This window comes from Fragaria vesca, linkage group LG1 (genome assembly GCF_000184155.1).
Source record: "Fragaria vesca subsp. vesca linkage group LG1, FraVesHawaii_1.0, whole genome shotgun sequence".
NCBI classification, from domain to species: domain Eukaryota; kingdom Viridiplantae; phylum Streptophyta; class Magnoliopsida; order Rosales; family Rosaceae; genus Fragaria; species Fragaria vesca.
The window spans coordinates 3,154,396-3,172,549 of NC_020491.1; the positions used below are offsets into that span (position 1 = coordinate 3,154,396).

Consider the following 18,154-nt stretch of genomic DNA (forward strand, 5'->3'; position numbering starts at 1 on the left):
AAGGAATTGCAGGGACGCTGTGCTCAGCTACTAAGCTAATGCCGTAATTCAGAATGAATAAATGAATGGCAGGGCCACAGGGACATTCTGATATATATACTGCTGAAACAATTAGGAAACCAACTTGGACAAGAATTCACAATCCAGTTTAGACAAATGCTAGTTTCCTATTTCTACTAGGACTCGGATTTCCTATTACCACAGGCAAGTTTAAGCAACTTTATATACCAATCAGATCAAAAAAGGAAACAAAACGAAGTAAACTAGCCAGCACTGCAGGCATTAAAAACTTGAGTCAACGAGAGAGAACAAAATAATCGCTAGAAATATCCCAAATAATCGCCAGAACATCTTCAATGTGCCAACCTGCAAACTCGAAGTAATCGAAAATCACACAAATATGTGAATGAAATGATTGGCAGCCATGCCAGATTACAGAGCCGGCTGTATTTACTTTGAATTAGGGTAACCTAGTGGTGATGGCGATGATGAAATACAAAAGAGATGTAATTTGCTTGGCTGGACTAAAGCTATGTTGTTGGAATTACTTTGTGTGAGCCTCAAGCGCACATATTATACATGACTACATGTGTACAAGATTAAGGCTCACTTCTTCAATATATACTGCTCTCAAGATTTCACCACCTCTTTTCTAATGAGGGAGTCACAATAGGCTCTTCTACTTGTTCTGTATCAATGTCAAACCAATGTCAAACGGTTAATAAACTGAAAACCGTTTCCACATTTTACCCCATCCCAGCTAGTCTCTTTACATTAGGGTTGAGTAGTATTAACTAAATGTTTGGGTTAATTCTGGGTTTATTATTCATGTAGATATGTAGTGCTTTCACATGCTTATAGAATATCAACCTCTATTTACTTTGCAATTTTCCCTAGTGTAAATGATTGAAGTACTAAAGAGGCCAGCAAAACTTGACTCTAGTTCACGTGATATAGAATCCAGATTTGCGCACTATAACACTCGTGGCCTCTGTAGCACAATGCCTAAGCACAAAATTTCAATACAAATCGTTAGAGCGAGCTGTAGTGTTATGACTGAAATTTCAATACAAATCGTTAGAGCTGTAGTGTTATGGCTGAAATGGTTGTTAATCAACCAAATATAACCCACCTCCAAGGGCCAAACTAACAAAAATGGTACTCAAAGATCTGTTCTCGGCACAGTTGGGAAAGGTAAAAAGCTACTTATTAGAGCCATCCACAGTTCCACACAATGAGCCAATTTTAGAAGAAACAACTTTAATCTATCACTATCACTGATGAATAATTCGTATGCTTTGATGATTCCAACTAATCTGTGCAGTAAATCCAACTAATCCTGTTGCTCGAATTGGATTTGTACTGATGTGCATAAAATTACAATCCCGCATTACTCCCTAGCTCCAACACCGCCTACACTGCTAAAGCCGCCTACACAACATGCAAAATCACCACATACCTAGACAGACTCTTCATATACAACTATAATGATATTACAGTACATTAATGTGATTTTGGATCAAGTAACATATTACATATGCGAAGAATATTTTCAGGAGGACAACTTCTGGATCGTCATTTCCTTGAGGGAAGCCACTAATCTTCTAAACACTTTAAGATTGTGGCCTATTTTGTCCTGAAAAAAAAAAAACATAAAAGAAAATGTGAAGCATATAAACGACCGGGACATTCTAAAGGCTAAAGAGCAAGAGGATACTAGAACAAAAATAAAATGCCCTTAACCCAAGGTTGTACACAGCTTTTACCATCCTTTAAGTGGTAGCAAAAAAAAAAAATACCAGGCTACCAAGTGTAATGTCAAGCAAGCCAAGTTGTTAGACGCATACCTCACTAAGTAACTCGAGTCTTTCTAAAGTTGAAATAATATTTCCGCACAACAAAGATATGTCTTGTGCTGGGCCGGAGGTGGCACCGTATGTAATTGTCTTGAAAGAGCAAGGAGGATCAGATGCCAAAGAGCTGCAAAGAAAAAGTAGGATTAACCAAAGAAAGTTGCCAATGAATACCAAATATACTTTAAAGACAGATGAAATCAAATAGGCATGAATCATTAGTACCAGGAGGCAGCAGCCTTCCTGATCACAAATAATTAAAGGTTGGAACTGAAGCCCATATGTGAATATTTACATAAATATGATCTCTTTTTTCATTTGTGGTCTGACAATTATTCAATCTCTTACAAGGCTCTATATATACTCCCACCAGCAACCCTTCTCTAGAAAAAGATTAGGCAGGGGAGGGGGAAGAAGATGAGATCCATACCTGTCCTGAAAATGGCTTAGGAAGACATTCAGCACATGTTCCACTAGTGGAAGTAATATAGTTATTAACTGATCTCTATTCCCGACAACGTGGCACATTTCCACCATCGCAATATACCTCCTATAAAATCAATAAATCAATTAGGAAACAGACACTTCATGATATTTTTTTTCTTTTTCTTTTTTAAAAAAAGGAGACTACTCCAGACAGTATGTGATTTAATGGTCAATGACATAGAACATGGCTATCTTTATGAAATTAGCTTCTTATTTCTGCCAGGGAACCTGAAATACAAATTCAGTGCTGAACTAGGCTTTGCCTGTTACTATTGTTCGTTTAATTTCACCAGTTATTATTTGTATTTCCTGTTCACCATTGCTTAAAAAAAAAGTATGTTCGTCACACAATATTATTAGCTTGTTTTGCCAGGGAAACTGAAATACAAACAGAGCACTGAACTAGGCTTTCATTGAACTAGGCTTTCATTGTTACTATTTCTTTTTTCCTTTTTACACCAGCTATGACTTGTGTTTCCTGTTCACTATTGCTTAAAAACTAAAAAAAATGTATTCAATTTCACCTTAAAGTAATACTGCACCACAGCTAAACCAGTTTCTCTGAGAAACAAACCTAGAAAAACCTTCACATTAGATTGGTGTACTTTTCCAACAAAGTTAGGGAGTACCTTTTCTGTATATTGTCAGATGATGAAACATATACTTGCCGAGCATACATATTGATAATTTCATCCACCTCCTGTCTTGATACTTCATTTATGTCTCGAATCTGCAGTTTATACATAATCGTTAATTATATTGCATATATGTGAAGCACAACTGCAAAAGAGTTGTTTTCTTCCAATTTACCCTATTAAGAAGTAACGATTTTTCCTCAGCAGCTCTTTCAAGAGCATTTGTTAAAGAAGTGAGAAAAGATCCGAGCAAACTCAATGTCGGCTGTTGCAAGGAAACGGCAGCATTGTAGTCAGGAGGCATGTCTGAGACCTGTAAGAAAGCCAGTTGGCAAGAGGCTTATTAACAGATCTATGTTGCGGGGGTCCATAGTTAAAATCATTTACATCAGCCCAACCATACATACCTGCAGTCTAAAGGACTTCTTTGTGACAAGAAAATATAGATATGAGCTGAGGCTGAAGCATATCCGAAATGAGTTAAGCTCTGTCTTCCTGCGATTCTGTTCAGTTGCCAAGAAAATATCAAAAACTATACTTCAGGAATGGTAAAGTCAGTATCTGAACTAGATGTAGTTAGTGCAAACCTCAACAGATCGAACTGATTGAGCAGAACTCAGAGTCTCACAGTCACCAGAGAAAAGAGCATGCATCAAACAAAAAAGCCCTTGAACAAAGCCAGATTCGTCACTCTCTTCATATGGCCAAACCTATAAAGGGAGAGAATTTAAAGCATCATACTTTTTCAAACAGTGGACAAAAACAGCAGGACAGCATACAAATATACAACACATTTTACAGATCCAGCAGGAAACTGTCAGAACCTCTTTCTTGACCATTTTATGATGGAAAAAGCAAGTTGGGGAGACGTATTATTGAAGCTGACTTATAGAAAGGGAAATTGACCGCATCTTGTGTAACAAATCTTATGCAAACAAAAACACACTTAATATTCATACCTTGCTCAGTATACCAACAACAAGGTTTATCTGCTCCATCACCAACTCATCAGCTTGGGAGACATCTTCCCGAAGAACATGATCAAAAAGTGATCTATGTCCCTTGACAAAATCTATGACTTCCCGAACAACTTTATTCTTCACCTATTATACATCCAAATTGTAAACAAATGACATCTCTGGAACGCAACACAAGGGGAAAGTAAACATTGGAAACAAAGAGAGAAGACTGACTGACAGCTTTAAGGACAATATAAGAACAAGAGATATGCATTGCATGGTATAAAGAAAAAAGAGGTTGCATATGGTGTGCCTAATATTAACTTCCAAAACAAGAGTTATACATGTCAAGTTATAAGATCCTATAAGCTAACAATGTATGGATTTGTAATAAAACAAAGTGTGATATCCATGTAGTTTTTTATTCTTCCTATCATTGCTTTTCTGTGCTTCATAAAGCTATACAGGTTGCTTTAAAACTTTATTACGTTTATGATAATCTGATATTAATAAATCCTTTTGGACTAAGTATTTGACAGGACTTGCAGATTAAGCATTTTCTAGAACTTAGACAATAACTACAGTATTAGGTGGCAATCTTCAATTCCCACATCATACTTAAATCCGACAGAAAATGGACTTTTTAACAGATGCAATCATGATCAGACAAGGATTCTTGGACAACACAGGGCAGAAACTTCCATAACGTTTGAAAGGAAAACCAAATTTTCTGGTTAAACAAAAAGGATGATGGCTGACCTCATAAAATTCAGATGTATCAACTAGAGACAATAGAGAAAACACCAATCTCAGAATAGGGGTTACGATCATCCTTTGCTTGTTGATATCCACAGAAACATCTCTTTGATTCCTAGTGTCAACCCATCGCAAACTTCCCTGCTAGTAGTATGAATTAGGTGAATGGGATGCAAGAAATTGCACGAACTACATTAGCAATACTTACGAAGAAGTTGACTGCCTTGCATGAAGCAATATGCTCCAAAGCCCCCATTGAGAAGATAACCTGAGCTCCAGATTTCCCATAATTGTGGCTTATTCTCAAAAGCAAAGCAAGCTCAGCCTCCAGAGTTTGAGCTCGCTGCATTGAGTCTCGAGAATGCACACCATCCTAGAAAGAAAAAGTAATATACGTAAAGTCCCAAAGTAATTAAAAGTGGTAACACACAGATGCCCAAAACAGTTTAAACAGTATTATTAACCTAGATAATCCATACCAAAAAAGAAAAATAATAATTACAGCAAACATAGAGGAGATTTTAAATATTTGCGAGTTATATACCAAATTTGGGGTGGGATAAATGTTACTTGCTCCTAGGATTTTACACCATCTCAAAAGAAGCAAAGCATTTTTTCCTTAACCAAGGAGAATGGAAAAACCTTTAGTAGTGCTGATGGCATCCAACTCTCAAAGACAACTGCCTAGAATAATTTTTAAAAAAAATTAGAGCAGAGCAATAGAGTGTGTATAACTAGGCACAGTGGTAGAGGAATAAGGAAAAGATTTAAAAAGCCTGGATGGTGAAATTTAATGAGTCGCTCTTTGTCTGAACTTGCAAAATTGGCAAAGTATAGTGCTTAAACATTTATAACAGCTAAGCCCATAAGTATCAGGATACATAGTAGAATTGATGTGCTGATTACCAGCTCCCAACCCCCAAGCACAGTGTGATTTAACTCTCATCTACTAATGTATTTGAATTTTAATTCTTGTCTAGCCGACAAGTGGACTTAGATGATTGAACAAGCACCTGATAAGATAAGCTGCTGATGTTTGTAAGACAAGATCTTAGGAAACCCCTGCTTTGGAGTTGGCCCAGGAAAAATCTATCATGATCTACACAGATCATTGCATCCAAAACATAAAGTGAAATCGTTTTCCCAAGTTCACTTCCATGAGTAGCATCTTTTATTACCTGAAGATTCACAAACAAAGAAAAGAATATGAGGGACATAAGGGAGCATTTTCATTGTAAAATTCAAATTGATTGTAATGAAAGATCCTGGAAAACAGCAAGAATTACACTATGGTGTGCATGATTTTCAGAAGTGTATAATATAATTGAAGTCGAGATGCACTAAAACAACAATAGGAAAGGAGATAGTCATTTGAGGGAAAATTTATGTCTGAAAACTAGTTGAAAAATGAGTTGCTCAATCTTATAGAAGCATCTCGAATGGGCTCCTTATGTTCATGCCCATTTCTAAAATGGCTCATCTTACCTGGTCACTTTTGCAGTTACTACTCCAGCCACATCTTACTTAAATAGTCCATAATCCAATCAAACTAATAGCATGTCCTCAGATAACGTATGCAAAAACAATTAGGAAAAGAATAAAACTTACCAAATCCAAAACAGATTGAGCTTCTTTTCTTAAAATAGAGAAATTTGCACGAGCAAGTTCGGCTTGTTCTTGATTGATCTGAGGAAATAACATAAACAGTGCCACCATTACTGAGTTCTGTCAGATAATAATGTAAGAACCTTACAAACTTCATATTTAAGTTATGAAACTACAGACCTTCTGGAGATCCAGATCTTCACCCTCTTGCTCATCAAGCAACAAAAATTGCAGAACTATTGATGGGATATCTGGATCGAGCATATGTTGACAATACTGAAAATAGCTAAGGAGCAGTGCATATTGCCTGAAGACAATGATCATTGGTCAGATGGTGACTCAGAAATTGAGAAAAGCACATGAACAACACCAATCTCAGACAAGCATCATACCGTCTCCTTAAAGCTTCTGATGATTCTTGTCTAAGAATTGCCGATATGAGCCTAAACAGGATTGAATTACAAGCCGCATTTGGTAATTGTTTTGCCATGATAATATCAAGACATGCTTGATTATCAGAACTAAAGCCACCAGGAAATAAAAATCTTTCATCTCGTAACTTTGCCATGCATGTCAGTGCAACCTATATAAATCTTATTTAATTAGACATAAACAAGAATTCAAATTTCAGCAACATTGTCCGATCAGGAGAACAAAATAACATACCTGGCACAACAAAAATGCCATTTTCAATGAACAGTCTGGAGAAGCAGAAGCAGTCAGAGCAGCTACAAGAATCCTGTTTATGACAAGACAATAGAAGTTATGGACATCATTGAAAATAATTTTAAAAAAAAAAAACAAAAGGAAGGCGTTGAATTGGACATACTGATACAAAAGTTCAGATTGATGTCCAAGTGATGATATTCTTCGGGAAGCAGAGATCTAGACAAACGATTTAGAGGAGAAAATGACAATGTTAAAACAAAAACTGAAGTGCTTAAAACCCAAAGGGAAACTTGTCAAATGAACTACTACGTACAATAGAAACAAACAGACCTCAACAAGTTGCGACCAGGCAGTTAACATATGAAGTTGAGCAGCTTGCTCCTCAACGTTCTTATTGTTCTTCCATCCCCATCTCAACAACTGTTGTATTGTTTCTTTTGCATCGTACAGCTCTGCTTCACTGCCAATGTTACTCAAGTGGGGATAAACAGCATTGAATTTCTGAGGAAAAAGATATGCACAAGGATCATATGTTTTGTATTCAATTGCATGAAAATTACACATCTGGGACTTAATTATGGCAACCAACCTGCCAAAGTTTATCACGGAATGAGGCAAGATCTATTAATCGATCACCACGCTCTGAATAGTAATGGACACCACTCTTTCCAGAAGTTGTAGGATTACAAACTACATCCTCTGCCTAGGAATCATATTCATTAATGCAGTACAAATGAAACAGAAAGGCATATTAGGACCAGAATGTTACTGGCAAGTCAAAGATACAAGGTTGCTAGTAACAGAAGATTACCAACAAATCATATTTCGTATTGGAAACAATCTCAGAAAGCTTCGTGTTTGTATCCGGGGATCTAAACTGAACCACTTCAAGCAACTCCAACACCTGAACATCATCCCAACAATAGAAGTAAGGTAAAGTCAAGAAAATAGAACAATGTTATTACTTTTATACTATCCCATGGACCAAGAACCCCTATTGTTGAAGAAATTGAAAACTTGGAAACTTCCAGAAGACTACTCATGAAGAACTTCTTCAGAAGAACTGATATAAAAAGCCTATAAACAATAGAGATTATTGAGCCAGTATTTTAATGAGGCATCCAACCGAAAACGAATCGGTAATGACAGGAGAAACTCAAACATTTTGTACATTGATACTACAGCATATCATGCACGATTTCGAACATTAAATGCTCAACAATACCTTAAGTAATATACAATATCAACTAATGATTAACTAGAGACAAGTCAAAGACTGTCAATTATAGCTCAAAGGTAGTATAGCAGGTTATTCATTTGGACGGAAAAGAAAAGTCTTGAGAATATTAGCAATGAACAATACCTTACTCTTCCCAACAGTTTGAGCTCCAGCATGCTCAACACCATCTTGAGGAGAAGACAAATGAGAAATGGGGTGATCAAATCCATTTTCGAAAGTTTCTTGCCCAAAAAGATGCGCAAGGATGCTGCGAGATGTTTCTAGGTGAGTGGATTTATTGACATCACCAACATGAAGTTCAATTGCTAATAATTTCAACAGCCAAGCTCTCTGTGAACATTCAATAAAAGATTTTAAGTAATCAACATATGAACCATATAGATATAGGATTTGCAAATATGAACAATAGTTATCTATGGATGCATGAGCAGGCTCAGGAGCAATGCAGTTAAGATAAGAACAATGAAGCTTTGGTGTTGATAACATATAGAATTGAGAGGCATCTGACATAGTTGGAACTTGGAATATGACAGCCACTGAAGTACAACAATGACAGGCAATATTCAATATGCAATGTAAAATCAAAACAATCCCTATAATATCCGTAAGTTCATCTATGTGTGGCTCTCACTAAAACATGCAAATTCTATGAATAATAACTACAGAAGCAACCTGATGAAGGGAACTGACGCGTAGGGCCTGGTTGTTCTTCCTTTTAGGAAGTGGGGCAACCACAATCGTATCTAGGTGCTGCAATGATAAAGGAACTTCATATTAGACACATGTGCGAATGGCAAAAAAAAATGGAACTAAACAGACATATCAACATTTAAAAATAAATAAATAAACAATAAAAAAAAATTTAGAAGAGGTACCTTTACAAAAATTGATACTTCTTACTACTCAACAGATCCATGGTAGGATCACATGTTAGTGGATCCACGCACAATTTATAAAGGAGCTGCAAAGAAAAGTGTCAACAAAAATTCGTTTGAAGAAAGTGGGAAAATTTTCTGTGTAGGTAGTGATCATCTAATCTTACCTGAAAACCAAATTCATGAAGCAGCATATTCACATCAGGCTTTGAAAGCTTCTCCAAGATCTCAAGGATAACCTTCAAGCAACTGAAATAACATTTAACAGCAGAACTCATGGAGCAGAAATAAAAACAAATAGACATGAACTGTTGGGGTAACAAAAAGCAACTATACCTGTAATGAAATTTTGGTTGTAGCACAGAATGCTCAATAGGACTGTCAAGATCAAATTTGAGTAGCAAATGGGTGATATTGGGGGCTGGCCGACTGATATTGTCAATTAGAAGCTGTACAAAATGTAGAAAAAATACATGGGTATAATAAGTTGTAATAGTTAACAGAAAGTAGACAGTAATAACAGAAGTACCCGCTAACCTGCATAATCAGTACACCTGGATCATCACTAGTGTTATCTATGACCTGAGAATCCTCTGATCGTAATTCTAGGCAGGCTGCATAATCCTCAATCAAACAGCTTGCAGCATTTGACTTTAGCAGTAATTGTACCAGCCCAACCATCCGAGAACTGTCACCAAAAAAAGAATAATTAGAATGACATTTGGGGGTCACCAAACTATTAGATTGCTAGAGCAAGTAAATAAAAGAATTTCAGAAAATGAATTGCCTTAATGTACTCATGATTTTGACCGAGCACTGCTGAATCTGTGGTTGAAAATCATATCTGACATATTCCAATAAAGCTACAATTTGATTATGATCTTGAGAGAGTATAACATCCAGAGGCTGCAAAAAGAAAATCAAGAAAGGAGCTAGTTAGTTTAATGACACTAGCATCCTTGAAAGAATTTGGCATGGAACTCCATGGTAGCACCAAGTCAAAAGAACAAAAAGCACCTTAGGTCTGTCTTATGCAAAGTAAATCTATGAACCAAATTTATGTACTGCTGGCATGGAAATGGTTGTAGGGCATCCATTATCTCAGCTTCAAATATCAGGACATGACAACAGGTTAACAAATATGTGAAGTTTTTTCTCTTTTTAAATTATTATCTACTTTTGCATGCATGTTTATATAGTAAAGATACAGTTCAATTGGTGATTTTGCGGACAAAGTGTTTCACTCGGGTTGACATAAATCGCCATTGCAATTTTCTCTCTAGTGTAACTTTTACAGAAATAAGCATCTGAGTATCACTTTCTACACCTGCTACAATTTGTTCAAGACCCAAAATTTATTCAGAGTGTGCTAATTGTGATGGTTAAATCAATCTAAGCCACTTGACACTAGCAAAACCTAAGATCAAATCCGACACCCGTGAAGAAGAACAACGCATATGAATGAACTATCCACAGTTAAGAAACTGTACACCCAGGAAGGTGGAAGGTTGGTAAAAGTCACAGATGCCAGGGACATTATAATGATTCACAGATTCAAATAAAGGTATAACTCAGCCTAGATGAAAGTCTTCCCAGGTTCGTGTAACAAAGATTATAGGGAATATACTAGAGACTAAAATAGCTGATGAATCTGCATGGTATCTACCTGGTAAAGAGGACGCCAGAAATCAGAAAGAAGCAAATCCTTCTCCAAGACAAGGATTATTATCTCCAGTGAGAGTTGCACAGCCTTCTCTAAGAGTTTCCCGTACACTTGATTTGCCCGTTCAGTTATGATGGTATTGACACCAGGCAAAAGGATACCCATGATGTTCCGGAAAACAGATTTTCCACTCATGAAGTCCTGTAACAAGTTGTTAGAGTAAGAATGGTTTCCTTTTGCTGCCAAGACACTAACTTGAACAACAAGAACGCATGCACATTCTACAGTGATAAGAATTACTCATGAAGAATGGAATTTCACAATTATCAGCAAGCTTATGGCCAAGTTAAAAGAAGAAATAGTTGTTTGATTGGTTGGAGTCCTTCTAGTATTCATGAATTCTTAAATTAACTTGCATAGGTTTAATTTACATCTGAGTGCTTCTGCAGCTTTTGCAATCATAGGATAGAACTGATATTATAGAAATAAGCAAACAAATTGAGTAAAAGCAAAGAGAAGTCCAGGAAGGGGAAGGAAGATCAATAAATCCTACCAGAAGTGATATTTAAAGAAATACAGCAGAATCAACAGCAAACGCATGACTCTATTTGATATCCAATGAGGTGAACATATGAACAAATGCACATGATAACAACGTACTTTTAGCAATTCTAGAATGGGTAGCTGCATCTGGAGTGAAGATTGTGTTACTGTTGAAAGCTGAGATTGGTCAATGACACCATCAATATCCTCTTCACTGATGTCATACCGACTCAACATCCTGCACATTGATTCATTTGAGATAAAAAAGAAATTAAAAAATCTTCCACATTCTATTCAAATCCAAATTCTACAACATGAATTCAAAAACTATACTCATCTCCCAATCAAATGATTTTGGCTTAGGTAACAAACGCTGAGATTAACATATCTGAAACTTATAGACTCCAAAATCATAAAGACAAGTTTCTAAAATTAAATACAGGATATACTCACATATGAAAGTGCTGAAGACATGCAACTACCAATTCCCATTTCTCACAAGGATCGGCGTAGGCTCTTTGAGGGAATGGCCTAAAAACATGATCATAAATGAACCTGAAAATTCCAATGAATCTGCAAAACAGAGAAACTCCTAATCACTATTCAAAATTTCAAAACAAAACATTTTAAAACAAAGTAGAGGTCAAAATTCCAAAGAAACATTTAAAAAATCAGAAACAGTTACCTGCGCCCTCTATCACTCAAGTCTCTTTCTTCAGATATAAGAGCATTTAACAGGTTAAGGAAGGATATTGTTGAAGGGTATTGCTCTCTCCTTGCTTCTATTTCATTGAGCTCAAATTGCATGTCATATACCTGAAACATACATGAGAATTTCATCAAACTTACTGCCAGACTACCTACCTGAAACCTAGCCTTAAAACAGAGAATCCGACTAGTATCACTGTGTCAATATAGTACATTAGGAACTTATCAAGTAAGAAGATACAATTGGGGCCTTTACAACATGTGAACCAATACTTAAGACTTCCTCAGACCAGCGTAAATCTAAGAGCTTATCAATATGTTGCGAGAAGAAAAGGCTAGATAGAATAACCAAACAGGTTCAGGCAAAGTCTAAAAACCAACCTGTGCAGCCATGGGCTGTGCACTCTTCCCAACATGAGATCCAACAACCACAGGGAGATCATACTGCTCAAGATAACTCCAGACTGTATCTTTTAGGACAGGAGACACATATACAAAAGTTGTTATTGCATTACGCAAGGCACCCTGCAACAGTTACAGTAAATTATATCAATAACAGTGAAGTGAAATTCAACAAGCTTCTAACAGAAACCAAATAAGTCATAATGCTATACTGGACAGCAATTCAATACAGCACTTTACCTTTAGATAAGGAGGCACATTCTCATAACCAAGAAGCTTAAATAAAGGCTCAATATCAGGAAACCAATTATTTCGTTCAAGGGGATTTCCATTTTCCACAACCTGCAGATATAGAAACAAATTATTCCTTTCAACATAAATCAATGAGAAGATTGTGATGTATCATTGTTATACTCTGTGCAGAGAGATATTAGGTATCAACCTAACAAGAATATACAAGTTCATGTTGGTAGGCTAGAATTAGAAGTAAACTAAACATGACCAAAGAGACAAGTTAGAAACAAGTCATGAACTTTGTGCTGCTTATTTTCACCAACTCAGAAAAGCTTGCACTCACAAACCTTTTGAAGCACTTTCAAATAAGAGACAAGTGCTTTTGCATCACCCTCTGGGAGTTCTGGTAGCATGGCACCAGCAGTTTGAAGGGACTGTTTAAACTTCTCGTCATAAATTGATAAGCTATCAAACAAAGTGCTCCACCCAACAGAACGAAACACTTTGCCCTGAAGTAACTCAAAAACCTTTGCAGCACCCTCTTGACTAGAAGCCTGAAATGATAGTCAATTCATGGACATCAAACTATTATGTAAACCATTACAAGTATTAACCAGCTTAAAGTTGTCTACATACCAAGGTACTCAGCATATTCAAGAAAGCCACAAGGGTTTGAAAATTTGTATGGTCCTCTCCAGCAAAGTTCACAAATGTCCACAAGACATCATTGCCAGATAACAGCTCTGGTTCCTTCTGGAAAATATTATTAACAAAGAAAGTAATTATAAACCGATAAGCAAAAGCAAAGAGCCAGAGAGAAGGATGATTTAAAAAGAAAAAAAACACACACACACAAAAGTATATAAACCTTCAACCTTACTACGAATTAATGAATTATATAAAACTAAAAAGTTCCTCACCCCTCAGTATTTAACTTTCAGTTCAAGCTTACCTGATAAATTCCACTCACAAACTCCAAAAGAGAGATGAATGGCAGAGGACTACTTTCAGAGGATTGTGAAGTTTGGTTACTATCAGGCGAAAAATCATGTGATCCAACCAGGCGATATGGACTAAGCATGCTCATAGCCCTCTCCTTTGATTCTTTGACCTGTAAGAAGTTGAAAGAGAAAGCTGAAAAATAATTAATAATATGAATACACAGTTAGGACAAGGTAATTGACTAGATTGACTATTTTGAATCTAACCTTGTCTCTGGCAAGTGGATGAGATAAGAAGCAGGTGATCAACTTGTGAAGATAGGCGTTGTACATATAGCTTATATCCTCATCATCATTCTGCACATGTTACACCAATCATTACAGAACCTTAATAAAAAACAATATAGGGTTGTTTATATTCAAAAGGAAAACAATTTCAGAAAATCAATACTGTAGAGTGATCCCATTTGACACCATCCACTAGAGAAAGTAACAATTCCCTACAAGGCCTCAAACGGCCAATTAACCAAGCATAGAAAACCAACTTCTTTTTTTTCATAAGCTTTGAATAAACCAGGCAATTACAACTTGGGAGCAATTGCCGCAATTGATAAATTAAATAAAATTGGATTTGTGATTGTAAATCTAAGTACCTATTGTGATCTTATCAACTCCTGTAATGCACATGCAGCATGTCACATGCATGATCTTGAATATGCAAGACATTAGAACTAATTCATATGTGTACCCAATTTCCTATAATATCCAAACCGATTCATTGTAATTCACTAAACAAAAACTATAGATAAGAACTGAAATATGTTGCCAATCCCATACAAAATGACTCATTAAGGTGATGTTACTTATTTGACACTTGTATACTAGGATTTGAGTGACACAAGGAAGAAACAACAGGTTAAGCCTTAACTATTAAAAAAATAGAGATTCAGAGCATAAGAACCAACCTCATATGCTGCACTTTTAAGAATTTCATCTAATATAAACTGGAAAACGTTCTTTGAAAAAACCACTTCCAAGCACGACTGTAGATAACCCAAATCACTCGTTGAAGCACTTGAAATAGCATCCCTTCCGGTAAGAGCGTCTTGTATTAGCATCAAGTGTACAGCCCAAGCAAGCCTTATGGTACCAACAAAGCCCTCAACAGTTGGATCATTTCCGGCTGCCATTACCTGAAGCTCAGATGATTAGCAGCAATTTCCAAATCCAGGTCAGAAAGTTCACAAACACTAAGAAGAAGAAAACCACAAACTTTTTTGTCTTACAATTTCATGAAATTCATGTCTGAAAGAGGCATCCTGGGACAGGACAGATGCTTTATCAGGTGCTGCACTCAGAGCGTCTGATACAAAAGCAATCACGAGAGAAAAAAGAAGACTGAATGTAATCTGCAAAAATGTGAAATATATGATTAGCAAACACAAATGGACAAAAAGATACTTAACCTAATAAATAGATTTACATAAGACTCGTCTTCGCGAGAAGAGAAGTAGGCTTATCTCTCCACTATTTTCCAAGCCAATATCACAAATATACAATAAGCAAAAGTAAATCATTCAACATAAAGGATGGAACATGCCTGGCGTTTTATTGTGTCACTATTCCCACTAAGTTCAGAAGTACTATCTTTATAAATGAGGAACATGTCCTTTACATCCTTTGGACCTGCAAGCAAGATATAGCAAAAGGGGATATTAACATGAACTGTCCTAACAAACAACGGAATGTGAAAGTCATTACTTAATACTGAAACTATCCTTGGTGTAGTTTAAACAAGCATATAATGCATATGATTCCAATAAAAAAATATATATAGTGAATAATAAATTTCCACTTCAACACACACAAGAATAAAATGATGAGTCAATCAAAATGCATCCAAATTTTGTAGTCCAGTATGCAATATGTAATCTAAAAAATTTCAAGCTCTATCATTTTAAGCATGAATTAAGCTGCATTTAGCATAAATATGGAGCATCCCAACTGTGGAGTCAACTCTCCCGATTTTGTAAATAAGCAATGCTATACTGTAATAAGTAATAACGAACCCATAAAAATGTTGCTTACTTGTCCGCACAACCAGAATAGAAAGAACGAGGCAATGTCCAAGTATGAGCCTTTCCCGGGAAACAACAGCTTGTCTTACAACAAGAGCACCTCTAGAGTCGAGAACATAATGTTCAGAATGAGGCCCACCAAGGCCAGCTGGTTCTTCTCGATTAAGTTCCTACAATGAAACCCAATTAAATTCCTCAAAGGTACATCAAACAATGACAGTAATTTTGAACTAAATGAAAAGAGACTAATCATAGTGACATTTGAGACAAATTTAGAGTTGCTTCCATATTAACATATCATTGATAGAAGATTTCTTTCTGAAAAATGATAAATACTTTTGTGAAGTCATGGAAGAAGATTGGGAGAAGAGTAACAATAAGTTTTCTTTGATGATCTGAGCAATACAAAAACATGCAAAGCAATTGGTAGCATAAACATCCTCTCAGTTGTCAATATGTTTCCTAAATTTCTTTCAACTGAAGTAAAAATAGAGTAAAATATCTTAGGTCTTATGGTACTGACAATATTTTGACAAGCAGATTGGACTAGATCACAGACACAAGCCTGAGTGAATCATAAGACACTCGGTAAGGTTCCAAAAGTAACAAATACTCGATAGAATATTTAAAATCCAAGACAAAGTTAAGAGGGAAAACCATTCCAAACCTTTATAAGAGAGATCAACCTCTGTCGAAGCCCATTCTTGATAAGATTTTCCAAATACTTTTGAATGTCAGATACAACGTCAGCTTCTAGTCCTTGATCAAGCACAACAGCCTGTGAAAGAAATAGTATGTTAGCAAGAAACTATTGATCAAAGCAACAACTAAAAGGATTTAGAATGAAAAGGAGGATAGGAGGGAGATACCCTTAAAAGTGTATAGAGAGCGGTTAATAGATCTCTTCTCTCAGTGTACCAGAGCCCTGTTGCAAGGCGCAAAATTTCTAGTGGCTCTCTTCCCATTAAGCCCCACTAGGAATAAAAAAGAAAAACAATACATAATGAATTTGGACGTCCAACATGTAAATTAAACCTTCATAGGTCAACTGAATATAATGCAAAAGCCAAATTTACCTCTTGATTTGCAGAGACGATCAAACGTACACAATCAATCTCATTGAGATGGAGGTCATCACTTAACTTCAAAGCCTACGACAGTAGGTATAATATTATCAACAGTTGTCCAGAAATATAAATGGTGAAGCAAATTTGCATTACCCCGAGTAGAAAAATCTGATATAAGGAAGCATAAAGACCAGGCTAAAACTCTACAACCTGAAATAATATCATCAATAGTCTTTTTCAATCCAAATGCAGTAGCAAGTTGCAGTATCGATTTATGATAAAAAGAAGCCCATTCTTTGTTTGAATAAGAAGACATTCAAAGAAAATGAAATACCACAATATCATATGCTTTACTAGTCAAAAACTACGAAATCCAAATGTTGGTATTCTAAGTTGTCCAACCTCGTTGAGCACTCAACTAGGCATAAGAACCAGATGTCGGACTGTAAGGCTGACTCAATACATGATGGAGTGTATGGAAGGCGTATGTATTCACTAAAATACACCCAGATACTGACCACATTGTAGCTAATTCATAATAGAACTACTTTCGAGTACCTATCTTGCTCCGATTCACATACACAAAGCTTATGTTCACCTAATTCTCACAAAACAAGCATACGAAACACACGAGAGGGCTTAGGGTTACATACAATCTGGACGTCCTGGTCATCAAGCAAAATCGGCGGCGCATTCGGAAGCCTAACTTCTTTGGACTGAACTTGAGCTCGGTCCGACGACTTCGGAGGCTACAGGGAACAAATTGCAGCAACAATCAACATCAAAATCAACAAGAACAAACCTACACTGAGCTCGCTCACTACAAAATCTCTGCGATTCTTCTTCTATAACAAAATAGAGCCGTACCGGATATGAGAGGAGTGACTGGAGCGACGGGAGAGAGCTTCGAATAGCGTGCATGAGCTCCACTCTCTGATACGGGCTTGGAGGCAGCGGGCCGAGTAGAGCCGATTCGACTACCGAGAGGAGCTGCTTCGGCGTCATTGCCGTGGATTCGGATTCCGTTCTGGAACCAGCGCCGGTAGGGAGGCTGGGGCGAAACCCTAGGAGAGAGAAAAGTGAAAAGGCGGGAAAATGCGATTGAGGTTTTGCGGTTTTAGGGGAAGAAGAAGAGGAAGAGAAGAAGAAGAAAGGTTGCGGGTAAAACCCCCGTATAAGCCCTAATGTTTGGACCCGCCTGGGAGTATATGAATCTGTATTTTACCTTTTTACCGTTTTACCTTATTCCATTTTATAAAGAGCACGTGCTCAAATTTTACATTTTTACCGTAATAATACAGGGGAATATGTATCCATAGAAAGCACTCAGAGCAAATGAACTATTTTAGATAAAGGCAAATAGCAAGTAGTGTAAAGCCACCTTAGATTTTCAGTTTACTAATAAAGTTTGTTTATGTATTCTTTGTGTTGTATTCTTTG

The 18,154-nt window shown here is 36.5% G+C and overlaps 1 protein-coding gene across 1 annotated transcript; it reads right to left on the reverse strand.

The window, feature by feature from the left end:
- Positions 1-1,250: 1,250 nt before the first annotated feature.
- On the reverse strand, positions 1,251-17,719 carry LOC101298639 (nuclear pore complex protein Nup205-like). Its single transcript, XM_004287278.1, has 45 exons — positions 17,582-17,719; positions 17,368-17,463; positions 16,724-16,798; positions 16,517-16,621; positions 16,315-16,425; positions 15,658-15,817; positions 15,170-15,255; positions 14,856-14,978; positions 14,535-14,762; positions 13,837-13,926; positions 13,599-13,739; positions 13,265-13,381; positions 12,976-13,182; positions 12,635-12,736; positions 12,374-12,517; positions 11,970-12,100; positions 11,738-11,800; positions 11,402-11,522; positions 10,745-10,942; positions 9,865-9,984; positions 9,616-9,768; positions 9,415-9,527; positions 9,246-9,327; positions 9,085-9,164; positions 8,876-8,960; positions 8,327-8,533; positions 7,775-7,867; positions 7,553-7,666; positions 7,294-7,464; positions 7,124-7,179; positions 6,961-7,033; positions 6,687-6,877; positions 6,475-6,601; positions 6,298-6,375; positions 5,703-5,867; positions 4,898-5,062; positions 4,693-4,830; positions 3,934-4,077; positions 3,562-3,684; positions 3,382-3,465; positions 3,150-3,287; positions 2,969-3,069; positions 2,284-2,403; positions 1,848-1,980; positions 1,251-1,636 (listed from the first exon to the last, which is right to left on the reverse strand). Exons 1-45 carry the CDS (start codon positions 17,717-17,719, stop codon positions 1,553-1,555), a joined length of 5,574 nt encoding a protein of 1,857 aa, XP_004287326.1. The 3' UTR covers positions 1,251-1,552.
- Between the last annotated feature and the right edge of the window lie 435 nt (positions 17,720-18,154).

Bases quoted from the DNA above. Each gene is read 5' to 3' on its own strand.
- LOC101298639 (XM_004287278.1), bottom strand. From the start codon at position 17,719: ATGACGCCGAAGCAGCTCCTCTCGGTAGTCGAATCGGCTCTACTCGGC. The intron at 17,464-17,581 runs GTACGGCTCTAT...TGTTCCCTGTAG, and splicing joins AGTCACTCCTCTCATATCCG to CCTCCGAAGTCGTCGGACCG. The intron at 4,078-4,692 runs GTCAGCCATCAT...GATGTATAATAG, and splicing joins ATACATCTGAATTTTATGAG to GTGAAGAATAAAGTTGTTCG.